Raw genomic sequence first — 20681 nt, forward strand, 5'->3', positions numbered from 1 at the left:
AATTTTGTCTTTAATATACTGAAAATTGTATGGTTTGGAAACAAGAGTGTGGCAAATATGGACAACCCGTAGCGCATAAACAATGCGCGTGCCCTATTCTATGGTTCACAAATATTATCACTCACTCGTCTCCCCGCCCGAGACAACAGTGTTGTTATTTGGCAAGCCAAGGACTCCTTTATTTAACACCGCTTGCATAGAAAACTGATTATACAATCTTACTTATCCGTGACTAATCGACAGACAAACATCCCTCGGAAGAAAATAATCTGTGCCTCAGTCACTTCGCTGGTTCGCGTGAGTTATGTAAAGTTTCGTGACTTTCGATTCACGGCCTTGGAAAAAGTGGGTTAGTGGGCTGGAAAAACTAATTTCAACGTTATCCAATACACAAACTAAGTAAGAAACGAGATTGACTTAAAGAAACTCAAAACAATTTATTCTGTATTGATCGATTCTGTAGGAAACTTTGCATGGCTATTGAATTATTCAGTCAATGTTCTCGGCAAGAATGTTCACGCCATGTCTAAGGTGTGGTTTTACGGGGGTGTAGCAATGAAAAAGGAACAAATTGATATACCATCCTACGTGATTTGTTGTCTACGGCGTTTGAAATTTGATATCAACAGAGAAATCCGTAAAATTATTGTGACCCAAATGGACCAGATATGTTTGTTTTGCCACTTTGTTTACATTATGACCACGATCGAGTCCCAGTATTGGATGTTTAGCTAGCTTTATGCGCAACCTCTCTATTGACCTTCATTTTAAAAATACACCCTCTTCGTCGAACGATCTGTGAGATAAAAAGTACTTAAGACCCTTAATTATTTTCGCCCACGTACCTATGTATGTGGGGGCTGGTGGGTCAGTTCTTCGTCGCGTCGCTTTGGTTGTAACAAGGACTAATACTTTTTTCATTAGTAATCTATTTTATTTCAGCTACATGCAGGATGAAATTCTTTTCATTTTTAATCAATTACATGTGCAAGAGCGGTTAAAATAAATCGTACATACATTAAAACCTAACCGTATAAATAGACGCTCTAAGCGTTAAGACCATCGTAACTTCGATCTAAAAGAACAAGCTTGTTACAAAGAGGGCAACATGGATTTAACACATATCTTTCTAGTAAGTAAAATAAGCGTCAATGACTAAGTCATTAGTTGCAACTTTTGATACTTTGATTAGGGATTCTTTTTATGTATGAAGTCGACGAAACTGTCGTATGATTTTGCCAGCATTGTATTTCATCCCCGTGTGCAATAGCTGTTTCGTTTTAAAAAAGGATGTGCTTTAGCCTTCCTAATTTTACGACAATATTTTCCCTGCACTACAAATGTCCTTGTCAAGCACATAAAAACTAAGTATATATAGCAATGCTTTCTGAGGTTCTTCCGGTAGATATTAAAGTTTTTCTTTTGTTAATTTACTAGATTGTGAAAAAAATAACTTTGATGGTAATTAATTTTATTTGCAACCTCTTACTTGAAGAAAAGTAATCAATTTTATCCAGACATTGTTTCCACTGTACGTGTACTGTATGCAAAATCAACTAGCAAAACTGGCATCAGTTGATTGGTTACCTTGGTTACTGTACATGTTGATATATGGGGTGTATTTTCATATCTGTAGACCGTGGTAGTATTCTTTTTGGCCCATGTAGAAGTCGGATCAACGTTGACAATAAACAGACCACGCCTTATGCAATCACTTCGCAGACTAGAGCAGAAGTGCAGCGGAGGAAATCTCCTTAAGATTCACACTAATAAATGTACCAACGGACAGTGTGAGGCAAAGTTAGATGGGGCGTCGACACGAGAAAAAAAAGCACGTAAGTGTTGCTATAATGCTACCGTCCGCGTTAACACAGGCTACGAAATTGCCGAACGCTGATTGGTCAGATTGTAACATAGCTGAGGAAAATTACAGCAAGTTGAATTAAATCCAGACTGAACGAATTGGGACAGATGCAAGGACCATTAGATTTAGTTTTCGCTGATTTGAGATTGCTTTGAGTCATACACTACTGAGCTCATATGAATTTGACAGCAAGATTCATTAAAATTTTTCTGCTTTAAAAAAAGTAACGACCCGATCTCTGCTTTTGGAGAAGGAAGGAAGAGGGAGGGACTGAGAGAGGGACTGAGGGGGGCGGCGGTAAAATATTCTATTAAAATCACCAGACAAGGGCCTTGGGCAGATAAGTTCACGGCAGAAATATTTAACGGGAAATTCAGAACCATTTCCGTTTATTGTATTTGCCTACTACAGAAATTTTGTCAGCTTTCAAGATTAAATTTGTTTCAGGTTTTCGCTAATAATGTATTTTTTATCTCAAAGAATTTTGGATCATAAATATCGCTACAGGAAAGAAGTGCATTGAGGTCTGTCATCATGGATACACTTACGCACTAAAGGCGGTCGTCAACAGCAACAATGTTACTTTTATAAAGGTGAGCGTGACAAAAACTATTTTCAACTGATCATTTTTAAAGTGGTTTTCAAATGAGTGTCACAAAACTAGAGAAATCACTACGCTGAGCGAGTGCCTTCAAATACTCGCGCCACTTTGTCATACAATCAGTAGTAAGATCAAAAGGAATTGGGAATCACTCGATTACGTTTCCCGGGATTTATGATTGGTTTTCTGGATTGTCTGCGTCCTATGTAATTGGCCAGAATGGTTTATGATGATTATTAAAACTCAAAACAGAAGGCCAAACAATATACAGAAAACCTCACCGCAAAGTTACAAAACTCAAATCAAAATTCTACCTTTTCCTGGGTTAACTTAACCGGGCTCTGAACAATCCGGCCCAGGCGCAACGCTTTTAGGCTGGCCTAAATCTTTATATTATACGGGACGGTTTGTCCAAAATGGTTCCCCGCGAGGCTGAACTGACAAAAATTTGGGTACCTATAGGACTGAGTTGGCACTTTGTGACTGCATGAGATTTATCGAGTTGTATATTCATGTCAGTAAAGACGTGACAAACTGAAACAAAAAGAATACTAATAAAACTAGACGCTCTAAGAGCGTTTGCTCAGGCTTCGTACCGCAAGTAGGCGTATCGAACACAACAAAAACTTTACATTGTGTCTAGACATCCCGCAGCCGGGAGGGGTTTTCAGAAAACTAGTACTAGATACCCGGCAATCTGAAATTATTATAGAATTTCCGCGAAATAACTCATTACTTAGAATAGCAGAACTTTGTTTAGACATGCCAAGCGATTTCAGGTATTATTTTTGTAGTTGAGGAAATTTTCCAGCTTGGAAGTACTATAAAATCTCGATTTTTGGACATTTTCTCCATTATGAAAATAATATTTTGTCAGAAATGCCAAGCAACTCTAAATAACGTTTTGTTTCAGTTGGGGACGAATTCTCCCGGCCATACTACAAAAATCTTCACTCACGGGCAAGGTTGTTCAAAATACTAGCTACTCGGCGGTCAATAATTCATAGATAATCAATTTCCGCGAAGATCATCGTTATTATTTGAAACCTCCCGAGAGTATATGAGTATTTTGATCTTTGGTCATAAACACCACGCGATCATGTTATTCAATGATTTGAGTTTGCCAGTTGTCTGATGAACTTTGCGTGACTCACAGGCACGGATTTTCAAGAAAAGAAATAAGCTATATATACCCGGCAGTCAGAAATTCTTTCCGCAGGTTCGAAATGTCCATTCGAACCTGCTGAGAATGCTCGATCTCTGTGTGGAAATGTCAAGCAATATAATTCGTGGGCCAACCCGTTCCGAAAACGATCGACATCTTCTTCGAGTCTTCCCCAACCTTTTTTCACAAATCACTGCATTCTCACGAAGAGCGAAAGCTGTCACATTCTCATCCCCAGTTTCCTCGCACAACGCTAGGATTGCCTGGGACCATGACCCCCCATTGGGCGACCAAGTACGACGACGACGACGACGACGACGACGAACGGCTTGCATTTTTAGACTAAGGCTTTCCTACGGAACCCTGAGTAAAAAGCGCTGCTTACGGTAAGGTTTGGCCTGATTTAAAAGGTTGAATTTGTTAAATTTGTCTTTTTTGTTCTCTTTTGCATTTTCAGAATCAAAGATGTGTCGACACTCTTAGCAATGAGTTCCAGTTTGAGGAGGATATAATATCTGAAAAACCCCTTATATACAAATTCAATATTGATAATAACAAGTGTCTAGGAGTAAAGGAAGGCTGTGATGATGCGACCTTATATTTAATCAGTTATATTGAAGGGAAAGATCGCGATAGGCGTTGTTTCTTTCAAAAACCATGAACACCAACACGGTAGTTCTTTTTCTTGTATTTGCAATCATTTAAACAAAATAAAAACCAGCAGTTATGATTAAGATTTGTATTTTTTGTGGAATTCTCCCTACGTGATAAAATGTTTTTGATTCATACGTAAAGTTAGGTGATACTGTCTTACTGACTTTCCATTTGTATTATCAAACCTTTTTAAACCACTCCTTGACGCCGACCAGTTTTGGAGACTTTATTCTACATTATAAATGTGGTTGTACAAACAGCGTCCCGGAACATTTTTGCGTATATTTTCTTGCGTTTGACCGGTATTCTACTCATGTTCTTAATTGAATTATTGTCTTATCTGGAGACCTGAAAGAAAATCATTAGTAGAAGAATCGAACCAAGTCGATGAGGTACAGCCGAGTTGAAAGTCAGGGCAATTAGGCAAAAGGTTTAGTACGCACTGCAAATGACTGCAGTTCAAAACCTACAATTTTCAATATTTTATTAACGGCAGAATTGAAGAACAATTTTGCATTTCATAAGCAGCACGTGCACCATTGACGGTAAGACAACGTGTCCGACTTTTCTATGAGCAGGAGAGCCAACCAGATTCGCCTTTCTAAAGAAACGAGATAAAAACTGAGAAAATTGTTTGTATAATCTTATTAAACAGCATTTTGCTAAGTGAGGCAAGAGTAACCAATCTAGGAGACATAAATCCGGTTACTTTCAACTATGGGATGTTGGGCATTCTGTCACGTAAGTCCAAATGGGGATCGATATTTTACATTTACTTAAATCTTCATAGTTATCCTTCATCACCCATGGGGGAGCATACAGTGCTTTGCCAATGCTTTGGCTCTCTCCTAGGAGTAGCTTACTCTTTCCAGCGGCTGCAGCATGGACAACTTACGACGGTGTCAAATTCTCAAGCACATGCCAAATTGACGTTTGACAACAGCTTCGTTCCTCAGTTCTGATTTTTAATCAAATAAGTCGGAACTAATTTTGACAATTCTTCAACCCACGCAATAAAGAAGGCCACAGTCCGGCACGTGTTCTATCGCAGTTACTAATGGGTAGTTTAGCCACAAGTTGACAACGCGATATGGATTTTCGGCGAAGCTGATTAGGATAATTGAACAAGTTAAACCGGTAGTTTTTTAAGAACAGGCCAGAGCCTTCGTTGACGGAAAAGTAAATACGGTAACTAGTGATCCCTAGTATCCACCCTAAAATCGCTTTGTTTCAGTGACGGAAAACGCCGGAAGTTGCGTTCTGACACAAATACAAACAAACAATATAGAGTGGATATATATTGACACATTATTGAGCTGTTACAATTGGCAATCAAAGAACGCGGTTTCGACAGCACGATTTAACGTAACCATGTCTCAGTCTTGTTTCACGAGAAAAGGAGAAAAACAAAGGCCTGCACATGGCCCACGTTTAGAAAGTGCTTTGTAATCACGACTGAAACAAATACAACCCTTAATTGACACAGATTACGGATCGTTGCTTGCGGTTGCGCCCGATTACCCGCGATATTGTTTGATTTTCAAAATTACTGAACTAGAAAGGGCATGTGCTAAAACCCAGACGGTGGATTCTGGACGATAGACGATGGACGATGCACGATGGACGATGGACGATATCTCTGACATTCATTTATTTCTCTCAGACAAAGTATAAAATTGTCACACAATCTTTTGCTCTTGTCACGCGATGTTAAAATATTGAACAGCGAAAATTCGTGCCCTCCCCCCTCCCCCGAGAAAAAATCTAACTTATTTGAACTGGACAAAGTTATGATCGCGAATTGTTCGTCACGCAATTTCACGAATTCCTTCTTTTATCACGCGATGTCACCATGGAATTTTGAAATAGTGCACAGCGAAAATTCGTGCTCCCCAGCAAGAAAAAAAAAAACAAACTTATTTTGACTGGACAAATTTTGACCGCGGATTCTTTGTCACGCAATGTCAGTTATTCATTTATTAAATTCTGACAACAAAGTATAAATGTGTCACACAATCGTTTTCTTTTGTCCCGCAATCGATTGCTTTTTCACATGAATTATTCCAGACTGCACGCAGAAATGACGCAGGAGAATCGTATCCCATACGGCAAGCACGTGGTATGTTTTTGCATGAGTTGCCGTGGGGTGGGGGGGGGGGGGTAAATAAGCAGCCTCACCTTAGTTTTTAAGCTGTTTTGGTGAAGCTTTCCACAAGCGGTCTGCCAGGATTATCGGTGCTTGCCATTACCAGTTTTCCCTTCCTTTCCTTACGTGTTTCAATTTCATTTTCGCCAGCTCTGAAAGTTTTTATTGCAAAATACCAGCGCTTACACTTGCCAAAAGGCCAAAAGATTTTTTTTTCGAAGCATGAACTTTTACACCAAGCGAACCCGAAAATGGGAATCGTGATAATTTGTCCATTCCCTTAAAGTTAGATTTTTGCTGGGGGAGGGGGAGGGCACGAATTTTTGCTGTTCAATATTTCAAAACTTCATGGTGACATCGCGTGACAAAAGCAAAAGGTTGTGTGCAAAATTTATACATGTATATGTACTTTGGCTGAGAGAAATAAATGAATGCGTGACATTGCGTGACGAAAAATCCGCGATCAGAACTTCGTGATAATTTGTCTAGCCCAAATAAGTTATATTTTTGCTCGGGGGAGGGGAGGGTGGAGGGCACGAATTTTCGCTGTTCAATACTTTAACATCGCGTGACAAGATTGTGTGACAATTTAAATGCCAAATAAATGAATGTGACAATTAAATGAGTGTCAGAGACATCGTCCATCGTCAATCGTCCATCGTCTATCGTCTATCGTCCAGAATCCACCGTCTGGGTTTTAGTACATGCCACTAGAAAGACCGCGGTTGAAATCTCATGTAATCGTTTGCGACTGATTCATTTCAGGGTTGGAAGGGGCATTAAGAGTGCCTGCCTGTAAAAATCAGACAAATTCTTAATTTCGCGGCAAGGGTCGAAAATTCGATTTCGCTCATATTCCTATGGTAGATAGGCTAGGGCATGACAAAAACTACTGGATAGCTTTTTTGGCAAAATATCCTTTTATTTCAAAGAAATATGCCAATTACCAAATTCGGTTAAAATCGTTTTGACGCACCATTTTATTACACAAGTTTGAAAGCCTCGCATGCAAAACCATATCATTCTTCCGTCTTTAAAACACTCAAATATTTTTATGCAATGTTTAATTGTGTACTGGGTTCATTTTACGGAATGTTGCGGTTTTTGTTGGGTGCAAAATAATTAAATTTCGAAGACATGTATTTCATTCACTTAAAAGTACTTCGTAAAAATAATTGATTTTCACCATGTGCAAAACCTTCAAATGGCTTAAGCTTCTTGTGGTTGAATCGCAGAAGGATGGTCTACAGATTCCTGTAAAAATTGCTTTGGGCAAATGATTGTGAGCGACGCGAGAGCTTTTCAAAGTATGTTAAAAATGCAGACATTTGACCATCCGTCGTCAAATTTCAATTTACGGGTTAGAGATATATTTTAGCACCCGCCTCATGTCTTGAGCTATATTAAGTTGAAATAGACACAGAGCTGATAATTTCGAAATGTTCTAACCTTATTTGCTGTAAAAGGCAGGTCCAAAAGCCGATTTGACGTGTTTCTGTCACCATTCCTCGCACATAAAGCAGAAGTTTGCTTTTGTTTACACAACGTCCGATGTACATCGCCAACTGTCAACTTATTTAATGGTCGAATACCATGAATCTATGACCCTCTTTCGACACATATGACCACCACTGCATCTAAGTCAAAAACGGCTAAGTGATTTGTTGATAGTTGCTTGCTTTGCACTACACCAAAATATTACGTTTGATCATCGTTTGATCTGTTGCTGCTTAAATCCTTGCTTGCAGCGGTTCCTCGTTTGTTCGTCACGCAATGCTGATATCCCATTTTAGAGGGTAAGGGTAGGACAATTTCTATCCTAATAAGTAGGGCTCCATAAGGCTTGGAACCACAGGTAGCACACAACCTTGTTGAGTAGGAAGAGATTCAATTAAGCAATGAAAAGAATGAATAGTTAACCATTGCCTGTGTTGTCATCTTTTACTAGACCACCGCAAACCACATGCCCTGCATAAATGGTGTAACGCTGAACTCGTACCTAGGTCTTATCGCGCTGTGCAATTATTTTTGGTTTACATATAATACAGTGGGCTACCCTCGGGGAAATGGGGGGTGGTCGCTTAATAGGGGTTGGCCGCTTAATAGAGGTTGGTGTACCTTGAATATCTTTTAACTACCTGGTTATAAAATTTCTTAGTGAACATGGAGTCAATTTAAGACAATCATTATAGACGTCATCCTGAGAGACCCAGGAGCAGTTACTGAGAGCGGGGAAAAGTCTAAAAGGGTGAGAAAAAAGTTCGCGAAGACCCGTTTAGACTTTTTCCCCGCCCCCACTAACTGCCCCTGGGTCTCCGCTAAATTTCGTAGTAAACATGGAGTCAATTCAAGACAATCATGATAGACGTCATTCTCGGAGACCCCGGGGCAGTTAGTGGGGGTGGGGAAAAAGTCTAAACGGGTCTTCGCGAACTTTTTTCTCACCCGTTTAGACTTTTTCCCCCTCCCACTAACTGCTCCTGGGTCTCCCAGGATGACGTCTATAATGATTGTCTTGAATTGACTCCATGTTCACTAAGAAATTTATAACCCGATAGTGAAAAGATATTCAAGGTACACCAATCTCTATCAAGTGGCCAACCCCTATTAAGCGGCCACCTCCCATTTCCCCGGGGGTAGCCCACTGTATTATATGTAAACCAAAAATAATTGCACAGCGCGAAAAGACCTAGGTACGAGTTAAGCGTTACAGTATTTACACAAGGCGTGTAGGTAGCGGTGGTCTTGTAAAAGATGACAACACAGGCAATGATTAACTATTCATTCCTTTCATTGCTTAATTTAATCTCTTCCTGCTTAACAAGATTATGTGCTCCCTATGCTTCCAAGCCTTACGGAGCCTTACTTACTAGGATAGAATTGTCCTACCCCTACCCTCTAAAATAGAATGACAACATTGCGTGACGAACAAACGAGGAACCGCTGCAAGCAAAGATTCAAGCAGGAATAGATCAAACGATGATCAAACGTAATATTTTGGTGTAGTGCAAAGCAAGCAACTATCAACAAATCACTTAGCCTTTTTTGACTTAGATGCAGTGGTGATCATATGTGTGGAAAGAGGGTCATAGATTCATGGTATTCGACCATTAAATAAGTTGACAGTTGGCGATGTACATCGGACGTTGCGTAAACAAAAGCAAACTTCTGCTTTATGTGCGAGGAATGCAGCAAATAAGGTTAGAACATTTCGAAATTATCAGCTCTGTGTCTATTTCAACTTAATATAGCTCAAGACATGTGGTGCGTGCTAAAACATATGTCTAACCCGTAAATTGACATTTGACGACGGATGGTCAAATATCTGCATTTTAAACATACTTTGAAAAGCTCTCGCGTCGCTCACAATCATTTGCCCAAAGCAATTTTTACAGGAATCTGTAGACCATCCTTCTGCGATTCAACCACAAGAAGCTTAAGCCATTTGAAGGTTTCGCACATAGTGAAAATCAATTATTTTTACGAAGTACTTTTAAGTGAATGAAATACATGTCTTCGAAATTTAATTATTTTGCACCCAATAAAAACCGCAACATTCCGTAAAATCAAGCTAGTACTCAATTAAACATTGCATAAAAATATTTGAGTGTTTTAAAGACGGAAGAATGATATGGTTTTGCATGCGAGGCTCTCAAACTTGTTTAATAAAATGGTGCGTCAGATGACGATTTTAACCGAATTTGGTAATTGGCATATTTCTTTGAAATAAAAGGATATATGGCAAAAAAAAAAACTATCCAGTAGTTTTTGTCATGCCCTAGCCTATCTACCGTAAAAACATAAGCGGAATCGAATTTTTGACCCTTGCCGAGTTATTTTCCATAATCCCACCCCCGTAACAACAGAACTTTTAATTATTATTATTATTATTATTATTATTTTTATTTTTTTGTTGTTGTTGTTGTTATTATACAAATTTCAGAAAGATCAATTCCTGTCTACGGCTATTTAACAATTATGAGCACGGGATTTCTATCGCGTTCACGCATAGAAATCAAGAGCGAAAAATCTAATTGTTTTAGTATAACTGTAGCAGTCGTTCAAAACTTTATCCAAAAACTCTTCACAGACACTTCGAAAACGCAAAGAAGCGGTCGCCAGTTTGTTAACAATCCTCCGTAAGAAAAAAGATGGCGACTACTACATTTACGCACAATTCTTAGAGCACGAAAACCTTAACGTTTTAAAAAACGTACAGAAACGTTATAAAACCTTCAAACCTGGCCTTCTCACTGTTCTTAGTACAGGAACAAATATTGTAAAAATTTGGCTTTCTTTGTGCCTTATAGGCTGTGCTAGGTTCGCAAGGCATCGTGATAAAATGTACCGCCGCCATCTTTTTTCCTATGGTGGATTAAGCGCTCATTGCTACGTTACTCAACAGAACAGAAATAGGCTGTGAATAACGTATTCAATAAGAGAACGCCATTCGTATTAAAACGCCAGTAGAATTCTACTAATCTATATTAGAAAGAGTGAAACCTTTTCCAAAGTAATTAAAGTGATCTATCGCTGAGATTGAGATACGCATCTATATTAATTTTTCGCGGGTTAGCCGAGATCGTAACTCAGTCTTGATCTTTGAATTCTTTGTTACATGTTTCACTTCGGTTGTCACAATATATGGATAGATTTGAATCAGAAGATAAATTTGTTTGTTGTAATATTTCTCTTCAGTTGTTAATTCTCTTTAGTCCTCATACAATATACTGACTCGAACAATATCTCGATTCTCAGATATAATAATTATAAGTTATTAACGTTTATTTAAATAGCGCCATTCATACGCTCATGGCTTGGCGCTCCACAAGGAAATGTGAAAAACTATGAAAGCTCTACTCGATTGAATCGAATTGAATACCGAACACGAATCGCTATGATAGAAAAAGTGAAAAGAAAAGGAACTGTTACGTTTCAAAGAAAACGCAAACGTTAAAGAACGTTGACGCTATAACAGGAATATATTGAGTTGCTTCGAGAACAATCAGTATATAGTATGTGCTCGTGTAGGCGGCGTGCACTTCTGGTTAGGGTACTGGAATTGTAATCCGGAGCGGCCCGGTGATTGGTGCTCCCAAATTCAACTGCTCCACGCTTGGTAAATAGTCAACTGTAACTGGCTGGTATTTTTAACAAGTTTCGGTTCAATTTAGAATCTTTGTTTGCTTGGTCACCAATTAGTGAAGCAGTGCTAACCGTTCCGACACTAAAATAAAGTGAATATTATTCATTTACATGTACTTCGACACGGATGGTGGGTGTTCTTTTGGCGGTCAAAGCATTTTGTTGCATGATTTGAAAACTACAACTAACACACAACGCAGCTGATTTCATTTTTTTATACATTTCTATCATTACTCGTATTGAGATACGCATTCGTGACTGTAGAAGTAAAGGTCTATTCAGGTTGAAAAAATCTCGTTTCGTGTACTAAGAGCAGTTTCCGCTTCAGTTTCCGCTTATTTTCAAAACGCCTGAAATCTGGATTTCCGCTGCAATGCAGCAACAATAGAACGTTATGCTAAAAGAGTGATTTTAAACCAAACAAGGTGCTTTACTTAATCAATTAATCTGCGATCTCTTTTCTGTGATACTCCCGATAAAGGGTGTTTTGGCTGCCACGGCATGCGTTTTAACCAAATAAGGCAACGTTGTTTTCCAAGAAGCGCCTTCATCTCTGATAGCATCTTTATTATAACCGTCGGAGAGTTGTTCGAGAGCAAAAGTTGAAATCAAACGTCTTGAGGATGTGTTCTTCGCAAACTCAACTTCATTACAGTGTTGTATTTATTTATTCATTAAAAAACAATAGCATTTATTTTGTTGATTTTTATTGATCGATCACAATCAAATTTATACATTTTTGTTTGTTTCTAAACGATTATCCAACGTAACCGCAATTTTTTTTCTTCTTCTTCTTTCTTCCTGATAATATTCATTATTTCAACATCTGTAATGATTTAGACCTTAACAAATCCGGCGCTCTTCACTTAACCTGCGATCAGCCGTTCCTTTTTTGGCGCCAAAAAAAGAGAAAGGAAAAGAACGCCTGATCTTAGGTTACCCCTCACTTGTTTGTGTAGACTGTGGTTTAATTTGCAGTCAGTTAGTAAACACGATTTCACTGCGTAACATGAAAAGTCTAGACGACAAAGCTGCTTAACTGAACTCTCAAATTGAAACGGAAGCTTTCAAGGGTGAAGGAGTTTCCGCCAGCAGGCAACTCCTGCCTTGTTTACTTTACGTGTTCATGGGGATTTAAATGTACCGCTGTCAAGTAACCTTTAGTACAGGCGTCACATTCTACTCTTGCCATGTCAACTTAAGCTCCTCATTCGTATGCGCCCTCGCAAACCAAACAAGCATCATGACACCCTAACCCAAAGGTACAACAATTTGTTAAAATCAGATTGGCATAAGTGGTAAAATGAGGTAGCGAGTTGATTTCCAGAACTCTTCTCTTCCATTGATTCGCGAGCTCGTTTTCCTTCAACACTTCCTTTAACTCATTTCTGGACGTCAGACTTTAGAAAGGTTCGTGAGCACAGTGAGAACTGATACCTACGGAAATCCACTACGGTATTTATTGTTAAATGGCAGTCTTACTGATATAGTTAGTGTCAGCTTTTCTTTACTTCTCTCATTTAGATTTCCTTTCTTTTCTCTCCTTTAGTTTAGATTAGTGTTTCCAATTAGCTTGTCTCATTCTGTACAAATAAATACATATAGCACTGAAGTAAAGTTGTTTTCTTTATTAATTTACTTATTATTTTTCCTGAGTGGGAGCTTGTTCCGCTTAAGTTTCCGTAATTGGATAGAGTCTTCTGAAGTTGACCTGATGAATCAAAGCCGGTACATTAAGGTTACTTCCCACCTTCGCGGGTGCCCTTCGGGAAAAAAATCGCACGCGCGCCAGTTTCAATAAAACTTCAACAAACTATATATCATAAGAAAGCTTAATAAATGTACTTTACGAAAAAAATACAATTTCAGCAATGTTTTCTTTTAGGAAGTGTCAGGAGGCGGTAAGGCGTGAAACGACCCAGGCTTCTTCTATTGAATTTATCGGTTATCGGATTCCTCAGTACGAGCAAAATGGCTGCAGAGTCTTATTCACAAGGCATCAATCAAGAAACGTGTGTCGGGCTTTTTCGATATTCTGATTGGTTGTCTAGATATCCACTTCTAAAGCTGGAGTAGCTAAAAATATGCGAGACGTGTTGCGTAAATGGACGCCACGGGGAAAATGTGTTAAATATCAAAATTTCCTGACACACTTTGGTTTGTCATTATCTCTGGAATGTTCTGGCGAAATTTCAGGAAAATCCGTCAAATCTGCATACCCTGTAAATTCGCTCAAAGTGGATGTATTCCTCCAAAACTCAAATGCGAGATTTTAGCTTGTTAAGAGTAAATGTCAGTAAAAATCAAAGATTATCGAAAAAATCGCGGACACGACCAAAAATCGATTTGGCTCATTTTTTGCCTGTAGGTAGCCTTATATAGTAAACAAACGGAAATGGGGTTAGATGTTTGAAATATGCACTTTAACGGGAATAAACCGTTAAAAACTTTCGGCGGGTCAATTGCTCAAATTTCACCAAGCGCGATCCTGAAATTATGCACTTTTCGGACAGTTGTCATACGAACAAAAATGTAACAGAAGGACTTTTCTAGCTATAGAAATATAGAGTTGGACTTGCTTAATCAAGACAAAGTGATAGATTTTGTCTCGTGTTATTCCTGGAGGAGCTACGTCTCTGTTAAGAGACGACATCTTCGGCCTTTTGAAATTAAGGCAAAGGTGGCCTAGAATAGCTTGGCAAATAATACATGTGGTAGTGTCTCAAAGTTTACAATAACACTACCAAGAAGCCTTGAAAGATAGTTCTTTTCGATTTGGGTTTTATTTCTTTGGGACCTTTGACAATCAAAAGATGACCACCGGCCGTAATTCGGTTAAATACTATGACGCCATAATGAGATGCATAATAACAAAATTAAACGCGTTGTACACAAATAACTGTTTTGGTCAGTTATATCTTCACTGGCCGTTGAAATGACTAGAAACATATTAAAATGTCTATAACTACACTTGATTTTCATATACTGTGACAGGAGAAACAAATTTCGACTTTTCCTACCCTGTGAATCGCGCCATAATTCTGCATAATTCTGCACACAACAGGTTGAACATTTGAATTGCACACAACAGGTTAAATTTGCCACACAGCCGTTAGTTTACGTTTGCTTCGCATCCAGTGAACATGAATTCGAGCATTTACATCCCTTCTGCGCCTTCTGCACTCACCAGTTTCGAATATACTGAAAATCGTCAACACAAATTGGAGGAGATGCCACCAGCAGCGGCGAGCTCGAGTGACTGAAATGCGATATGTAGAACTCTGCTGTCACGCAACGCCCTCTTAAAAATTATATACGCACCGCGTTTTATAATCAGCGGATCAGTTATTCGTGAAACGTACAGGGCTCAGTTACTTGGAAGTGCAGGTACACTCCTGGACTAATTGTGTGAGTCGTGCGATGTATGGCTTTTTCCTCTTCTGAGGTGAAATGTCAGAAATATCCAGCCCAAGGTCGATGCACATGTCTCTCAGCCTATCCACTCTGAAAGTTGTGAGTGTACGTTTTTGTACAAGTTCGCAGATGTTAAGATCGAAAGATACAATCGGATGCTGAATAGCCACATCTCTCATCACATTCGCACACACAGCAGATAGATGACTCTCAGCTTCGGCGGAAATTTCGTCCTCGTCGGAACTCTCCATGGCCACTTCTGAGACGTCACTGGCTTTTGCTTCGTTACCGGCGGCTGTAACTTCTAATCGCTTCTTTGCTGAAAGACGGCTAAAGAAGCCACTAATCTGCTGCGACGTGAGGACTTCATCAGGTTGAAATCGGCGTTCCCCCGCTTGGTCTCTTGCTAAGCTCATTGCTTTCGAAACTTCCTGTGGATCGCTTTTCCGTCCACTTTGCTCCCCTTTTTGAAATTGGTCAGTTAAGAATTCGGTCTGTTTCTTTGTAAAACGCACTTTTTTCTTAATTGTCTTCAGGGCCCAACCCATTGGAAGAGGCAGCAAGGCGTCACTCTTTGCTTGGACAGTAACTTGAACGTTTGGAATTTGACTGCATCCCTCCGTCAGCTTGGAAGAATATTCTCTTTTAGCTCTATCGTAGAGAGTTTCCTGTTCGAGCATCATTTGGTGTTTTCCAGTATCTAGGTGTGTCTGGAGGTTTGCAAAGCGACTGTATGCTTTTACACATCCATCCTCTGGACACGGGAAAAGCATGTCGTCTGGCTTATTTTGACCAATACTGCTTCGATCTTGGTTTTCGTTTTCAGTTGACAAATCTGCTTTGACAGAGCTTTTCTTGATATGTCGATGTCTCACAATCTTGAACGGCGGTGCGCCACTTACATTCTGCGATGGGGGTTCTAGGATTTCCAATTTTTCGGGCTGCTTCATGACTCCTTCGAACTTTGCCCATGGCACTACTTTACCGGAACCCACATTGAATGCTCTCCACACTCGTACGCCAGTTTCATCGTACTCAAAATTGTTGAGTAAGCTTATGCCATCCCATTTGATATTAAAGGTGCTTGACGGCTTGGCAGCAACATAGCTTGTTTTCACTCCTGTGGTTCCTTGGCCAGATTCAATGGCTGTTTTGAGCTGTAAAGCGTTGATGACATCATTGCCTTCGTTTACGTACCTTCCAACGTCTCCTTTGATTGTTGCTGCTTTGCGATCACATACCCCCTTTCCACCTTGAGGGTCCGAGAAGTCGTTTCTTACAACAGCCACTCCTACGGCATCACCGGCCAGCTTAGCTGAGATGATTGAATTTCCGCTATGATAACAGCCAGCGTTATCTTGTTTGTAATAAGCCATTTCCAGGTCTGGAATTTCCTTTTTCAGGGTGGTGAGGCAGTCAAGCATTATCGAAGCCACAGTCACACTGTCTTGGGCGCAGCTTTGAAATACGTGAACAAGTGTTTGCGATTCAAAGTGCTCAGAACCCTCTGACCGTCTTATGGCAACGCTAATGTGCCATGGCAATCCTCGCTTCGCAAACCAGTCTGACTGTGCCTCTCGATATTTTCGGGGCATATATTTCATTGCCCAGTCCTGGACTAACAACACCGATCGGCTGTCGAGTTTGGCTAAAACTGAATGCTTCGCCTCAGCTTGGTGGACTGAACGTAGCTGATGGGCTTTCCAGCTAATGATATCATCCCTTGCCTGTTTGATAGTATGCAGCATGTCAGCTTGATCTTCTGCTGACGAGAGCGCAATTGAACACTCATCTTCTATGGTACGCATGACTTCCTCTAACTCATAACACTGCACACATGACTCATTGTGGAGGTGGTCGCAGGAGCTCCGAAATTCTGCATTGCTTGGATCACTTAGCGCATAAATTCGACAATGATCGGGAACCTCTGAGGCCTCCACTGCATGTACCTAAAAAAAGAAGTAAAATGACAACCGCGTGATTCAGTGCATATTTGCAAAGCAACGCATGCGCATCGACATTTCAGAAAGATTACTTAACCGATTCTCAGCGTTGTATACATGTGTGTAAGCGTATTACAGTGAATTGCAACCTCTTGTTTCATGAATTAAGCATAAAAAAGACTTGGAGAGAAAGAAAAAGGTAGCCGTATATCATAGTAAGAAGTCTACTACATCACTTCCGCAAAGACAACGCATAATAATAAAATATGCACCCACCTTGTAGTCGCCCTTTAGGTACTGCTTCGACAAACGAAGTTGCTGCTTAATTTCCCTCGCCCATTGTTGAGTCTTGCCACAGTCAACAAGCTTGTCTACGAGTTTCTCTAAATGATCAAATGCTTCCGCTCCTTGTGCTGAAAAGTTATCAAGTCCTTGCAGAGACTTGCGAACAGATGAAGAACAGACGGCCAAGACTCTCTGTAGGGTTCTCTTACTCATAGGCTCAAAGTTGGTTTCACAGCAGTATTGTTGATACTGCTGGACAATGCGCTCTGGTATCATTGTTCTGATCACATTGGGTGTTTTTATGATCTCACCAGTTGACAATTCCTGAAGTTTTTCCCCAAAAGGAACATCTTGAATTACGTGTGGACTCGTTATGAAAGAAACAAAATGTTCTAATTTTACAGGTTCAATTCTCATTCTCTTTTTCTCCTGGTTTGGAAGAGGAGCAGCTCTTCCATGTAACAGCCTGTGGCGTCGGGCAATGTTGTAGCGATAGCTAGTAACGGTTGGAATAAACTCTCTCATCTCCTTAAGGGATAACTTATCTGCCATCAAAGAGAGTATTTGTCGTCTGGTGCTCCAATGTTGCGCGTTCAAGTAGCTCTCAGCAAATGCACTAAGAAGCTCCGTCTCTTTTTCACTTCTACCTTCGACCACAACCTGACTCTCTCTGCTTATAGCATGACGATCACAAAGCTCCGTCCACAGTTCTTGCGAATTTTCAGGTGCCAGAACATCAAGCATTGCAGATATACATTGCTGAGCTTTCCGTAGGTATCTGCGTTTAGTACGCTCGTGCGCTGTATTCCACGGCACTGATAACGTGTGACGTACTGGACTGACGTCTCGAAGCTGTAAGAAGCGATTAAGCTGCTCCTGGGACTCGTTGTCTAGACTGAAGCCTTCATCACTCTCTTCGGAATCTTCCTGCGGAAAAAAAAGGCTCTGCCGTCTGGATGTGGAACCTTCTGGCAGAGATTCATCACCAACAGTTACAGGACAAGTAATGGCAGGAATATCAAAGTCACTCGCTTGTTCATCAACCTGACAAAAAAGTGAACACATTGCTTTGGATGGCTTCGAAATGAGATCAACCGTGTGCAAGCACAGGGTGTCGTGTATAAAAGCGCAAGTCGCATGCGAGCTGGAAAGTAATAGTCGATAATTAATTTAATTGACTGGTAATCTATCCTGATATCTTCATCCAGTTACTACTCAGTATTGTTTTCCATTTGGAACATTTAGAAAAAAAGTTGAGAAGCCATATATTAATTTAAAGCCTTTATTATTTGGCTATATTTTGGGATGTGATTGGCTGTCCGGGCAGGACACGCTTTTCCAATTCTTGTGCCATGCATGTCTTGCCCAGTCGTTGACGGGCGGCAATGGCGCCGTTTTGAGGATGCGCATGCAAGTTATCCTCGACACGCCCTTCTCCCGCGTGGGTTGAACCCCTGAAAAGGGCGGAGAAGGGAGAATTCAGAGAACGCGTTAAGGTTTTTCACTTTCATTAACTATATTGGATGGAAATTTTTCATAAACACTTTGAAGAAACTCACCAAGCTTAGACCACATAGACCTTCTGTGATGTTTTCCACACCTCCTGTGGCACCCAAGTCCTGCGATTCTAAATGATTTTTTGTTTTTGCCAGGGACTGTCGACATCGTACACAAATTCCTTTAATATTTGGAGAGAAAGGATTACTTTATTCTTTTCTACTTTACACATCCCCCTTGAACAAATAGCTCTGAATGTGGCAAAAGAACAAACCTAGCCCAGGGAAAAAGCCCCACAAACCTCAAATTGATTACGCAATCTGTATTTTACCTTGTCACAAGTCAGTCTTTTACGTTCCTTTCCTTTTTTCCGAGCATTGTTGGAAGGAATTCTAATATCTGTAAAATATTTCAATTCGAGTGTTCCCCTTTTGATTAAGTCTTGAAGAAGGTGAAAATGTTGAGTAAATGCCTGTGTTTGAACAAGGTTCCGACGTAAAAGTATTTGCAAAACTCCTGAAAACTCGTGAGACATAAAAATAATTTTGCTGTTAAACTTGGCGTTACTTTACGCGGCAGTGAAGTGATTTGAATTAAGGATATGAAGTTTGTGATTCCCGCCAAGTACCCTGCGTGAAATGAGAAGCTATACGGATGTTTATCCTTGCATAAAGTGAGAATAAACATTGTAATCGCTTACCTGATCCGACGGGTACGAGGTTTTTCGTAAGCTCAAAAATTTGTATTGAGTGCTGCAAACTAATTCCCCTTTCTGCTGCGGGTACTTTTTCAGATTCCTTTTTGTGACCGGAGACATCCTGAGGCACAGAACATAATCTACTAGTTCTTCTCCATCCGATTCCAAGGCTTGATCGATGCAACGGGCAAACAGTCATTTCCGAAAAATTGACGGGGTTCACGAAAATCCCGCTTCTTGCTAAGAGAAGTTCTATCTCTGTCTCAACACCTGAGAACTGTAAAAAACGCTTGTGGCTTCTGATAACCTTGCTGCACGATGACAGCGATACTGTCTGAGTGGACGGATGCCTTGCGCGTTCCTCTGCACCACAAACGCCACCAACAATATCAAGGAAAGAACAAGACATTTTTTTTCTGCTGGAGTTTAAGCAACCGTTATCTTTATTACTTTCACCGACGATTATTACGCTTTTGCTTTTTGTTTACTATCGTTAACTGGTTACATTTGTTTCCCGTGGGAAAATTGAATCGTTATTTTCGTTCCATAAAGTTTTCACTGTACGTTTTAAATTTGTGACATTTTGTAAAGTCTGTTTCTTTGCTGTATCTTTTTTGTTCATGACGGCAATATATTTGTTTGGATTTTATTCGTGAGGCAGAATGTACTGTTAGTTGATCTCGTTACGTGACAGATTATCACATGTCACGCAGTCGACACGCAGACAGGAACCTGTGCAAATCGCTAGCGGTGCCTGCCATGTTGTACAGGATCTTTCGTGTGTGGGACGTCAAAAAAGCCGAAATTAGGATCAAAGTAGACTAAACGAAACTGGCTGGCGACACGCTATAGAAAATGATAACAACAAGTAACTTTTAAAGTTTACCCATCACCGGCTCAGTGGCTTCAGTGAGTGCGCCGGTCGGCCCCCTTTACACCAACTTGCAGAGGACAGTATTTCGAAAGTATCTTCCAAGCAGCATAATAAGGGCCTATAAAAGATTTCTAAGGTAAGGAACTATTGATGTCAAAGCAAACATAACAAGCTAAGTGCGGCTGCGACTCAAACAATGCTTTGCTTGTGTCACTGCAATGTTGATGTTGTTCATTTCAATATGGCGCCATTTGCAATTTTACCGAAGTTTGGTTGGTTGGTATATTGAAACAGTAGAAGATACCAGAAAAATGAAACGATAAATTTGAAGACCTACCTCAGAAGCCCTCGTGATAGTATTGCTGGAAATTTTGAGACACTACCACATGCATTTTT

At 40.1% G+C, this 20681-nt stretch overlaps 2 protein-coding genes across 2 annotated transcripts; one reads left to right on the plus strand and one right to left on the minus strand.

Annotated features, from left to right (window-relative positions):
- The first annotated feature begins 958 nt into the window (after window positions 1-958).
- LOC149115826 (uncharacterized) lies at window positions 959-4364 on the plus strand. Its single transcript, XM_089285223.1, has 4 exons — window positions 959-1132; window positions 1637-1835; window positions 2345-2457; window positions 4088-4364. Exons 1-4 carry the CDS (start codon window positions 1109-1111, stop codon window positions 4289-4291), a joined length of 540 nt encoding a protein of 179 aa, XP_089141349.1. The 5' UTR covers window positions 959-1108; the 3' UTR covers window positions 4292-4364.
- A 9991-nt stretch (window positions 4365-14355) lies between these two features.
- LOC149115827 (uncharacterized) lies at window positions 14356-20264 on the minus strand. The gene is made up of 2 exons (XM_089285224.1): window positions 17209-20264; window positions 14356-16938 (listed from the first exon to the last, which is right to left on the minus strand). The coding sequence occupies exons 1-2, from the start codon at window positions 18280-18282 to the stop codon at window positions 14947-14949; spliced, it is 3066 nt and encodes a 1021-aa protein (XP_089141350.1). The 5' UTR covers window positions 18283-20264; the 3' UTR covers window positions 14356-14946.
- Window positions 20265-20681: the final 417 nt, after the last annotated feature.

This window comes from Orbicella faveolata, unplaced genomic scaffold (assembly GCF_042242905.1).
Source record: "Orbicella faveolata isolate gen_17 unplaced genomic scaffold, um_ofav_v1 contig_13, whole genome shotgun sequence".
Lineage (NCBI taxonomy): Eukaryota > Metazoa > Cnidaria > Anthozoa > Scleractinia > Merulinidae > Orbicella > Orbicella faveolata.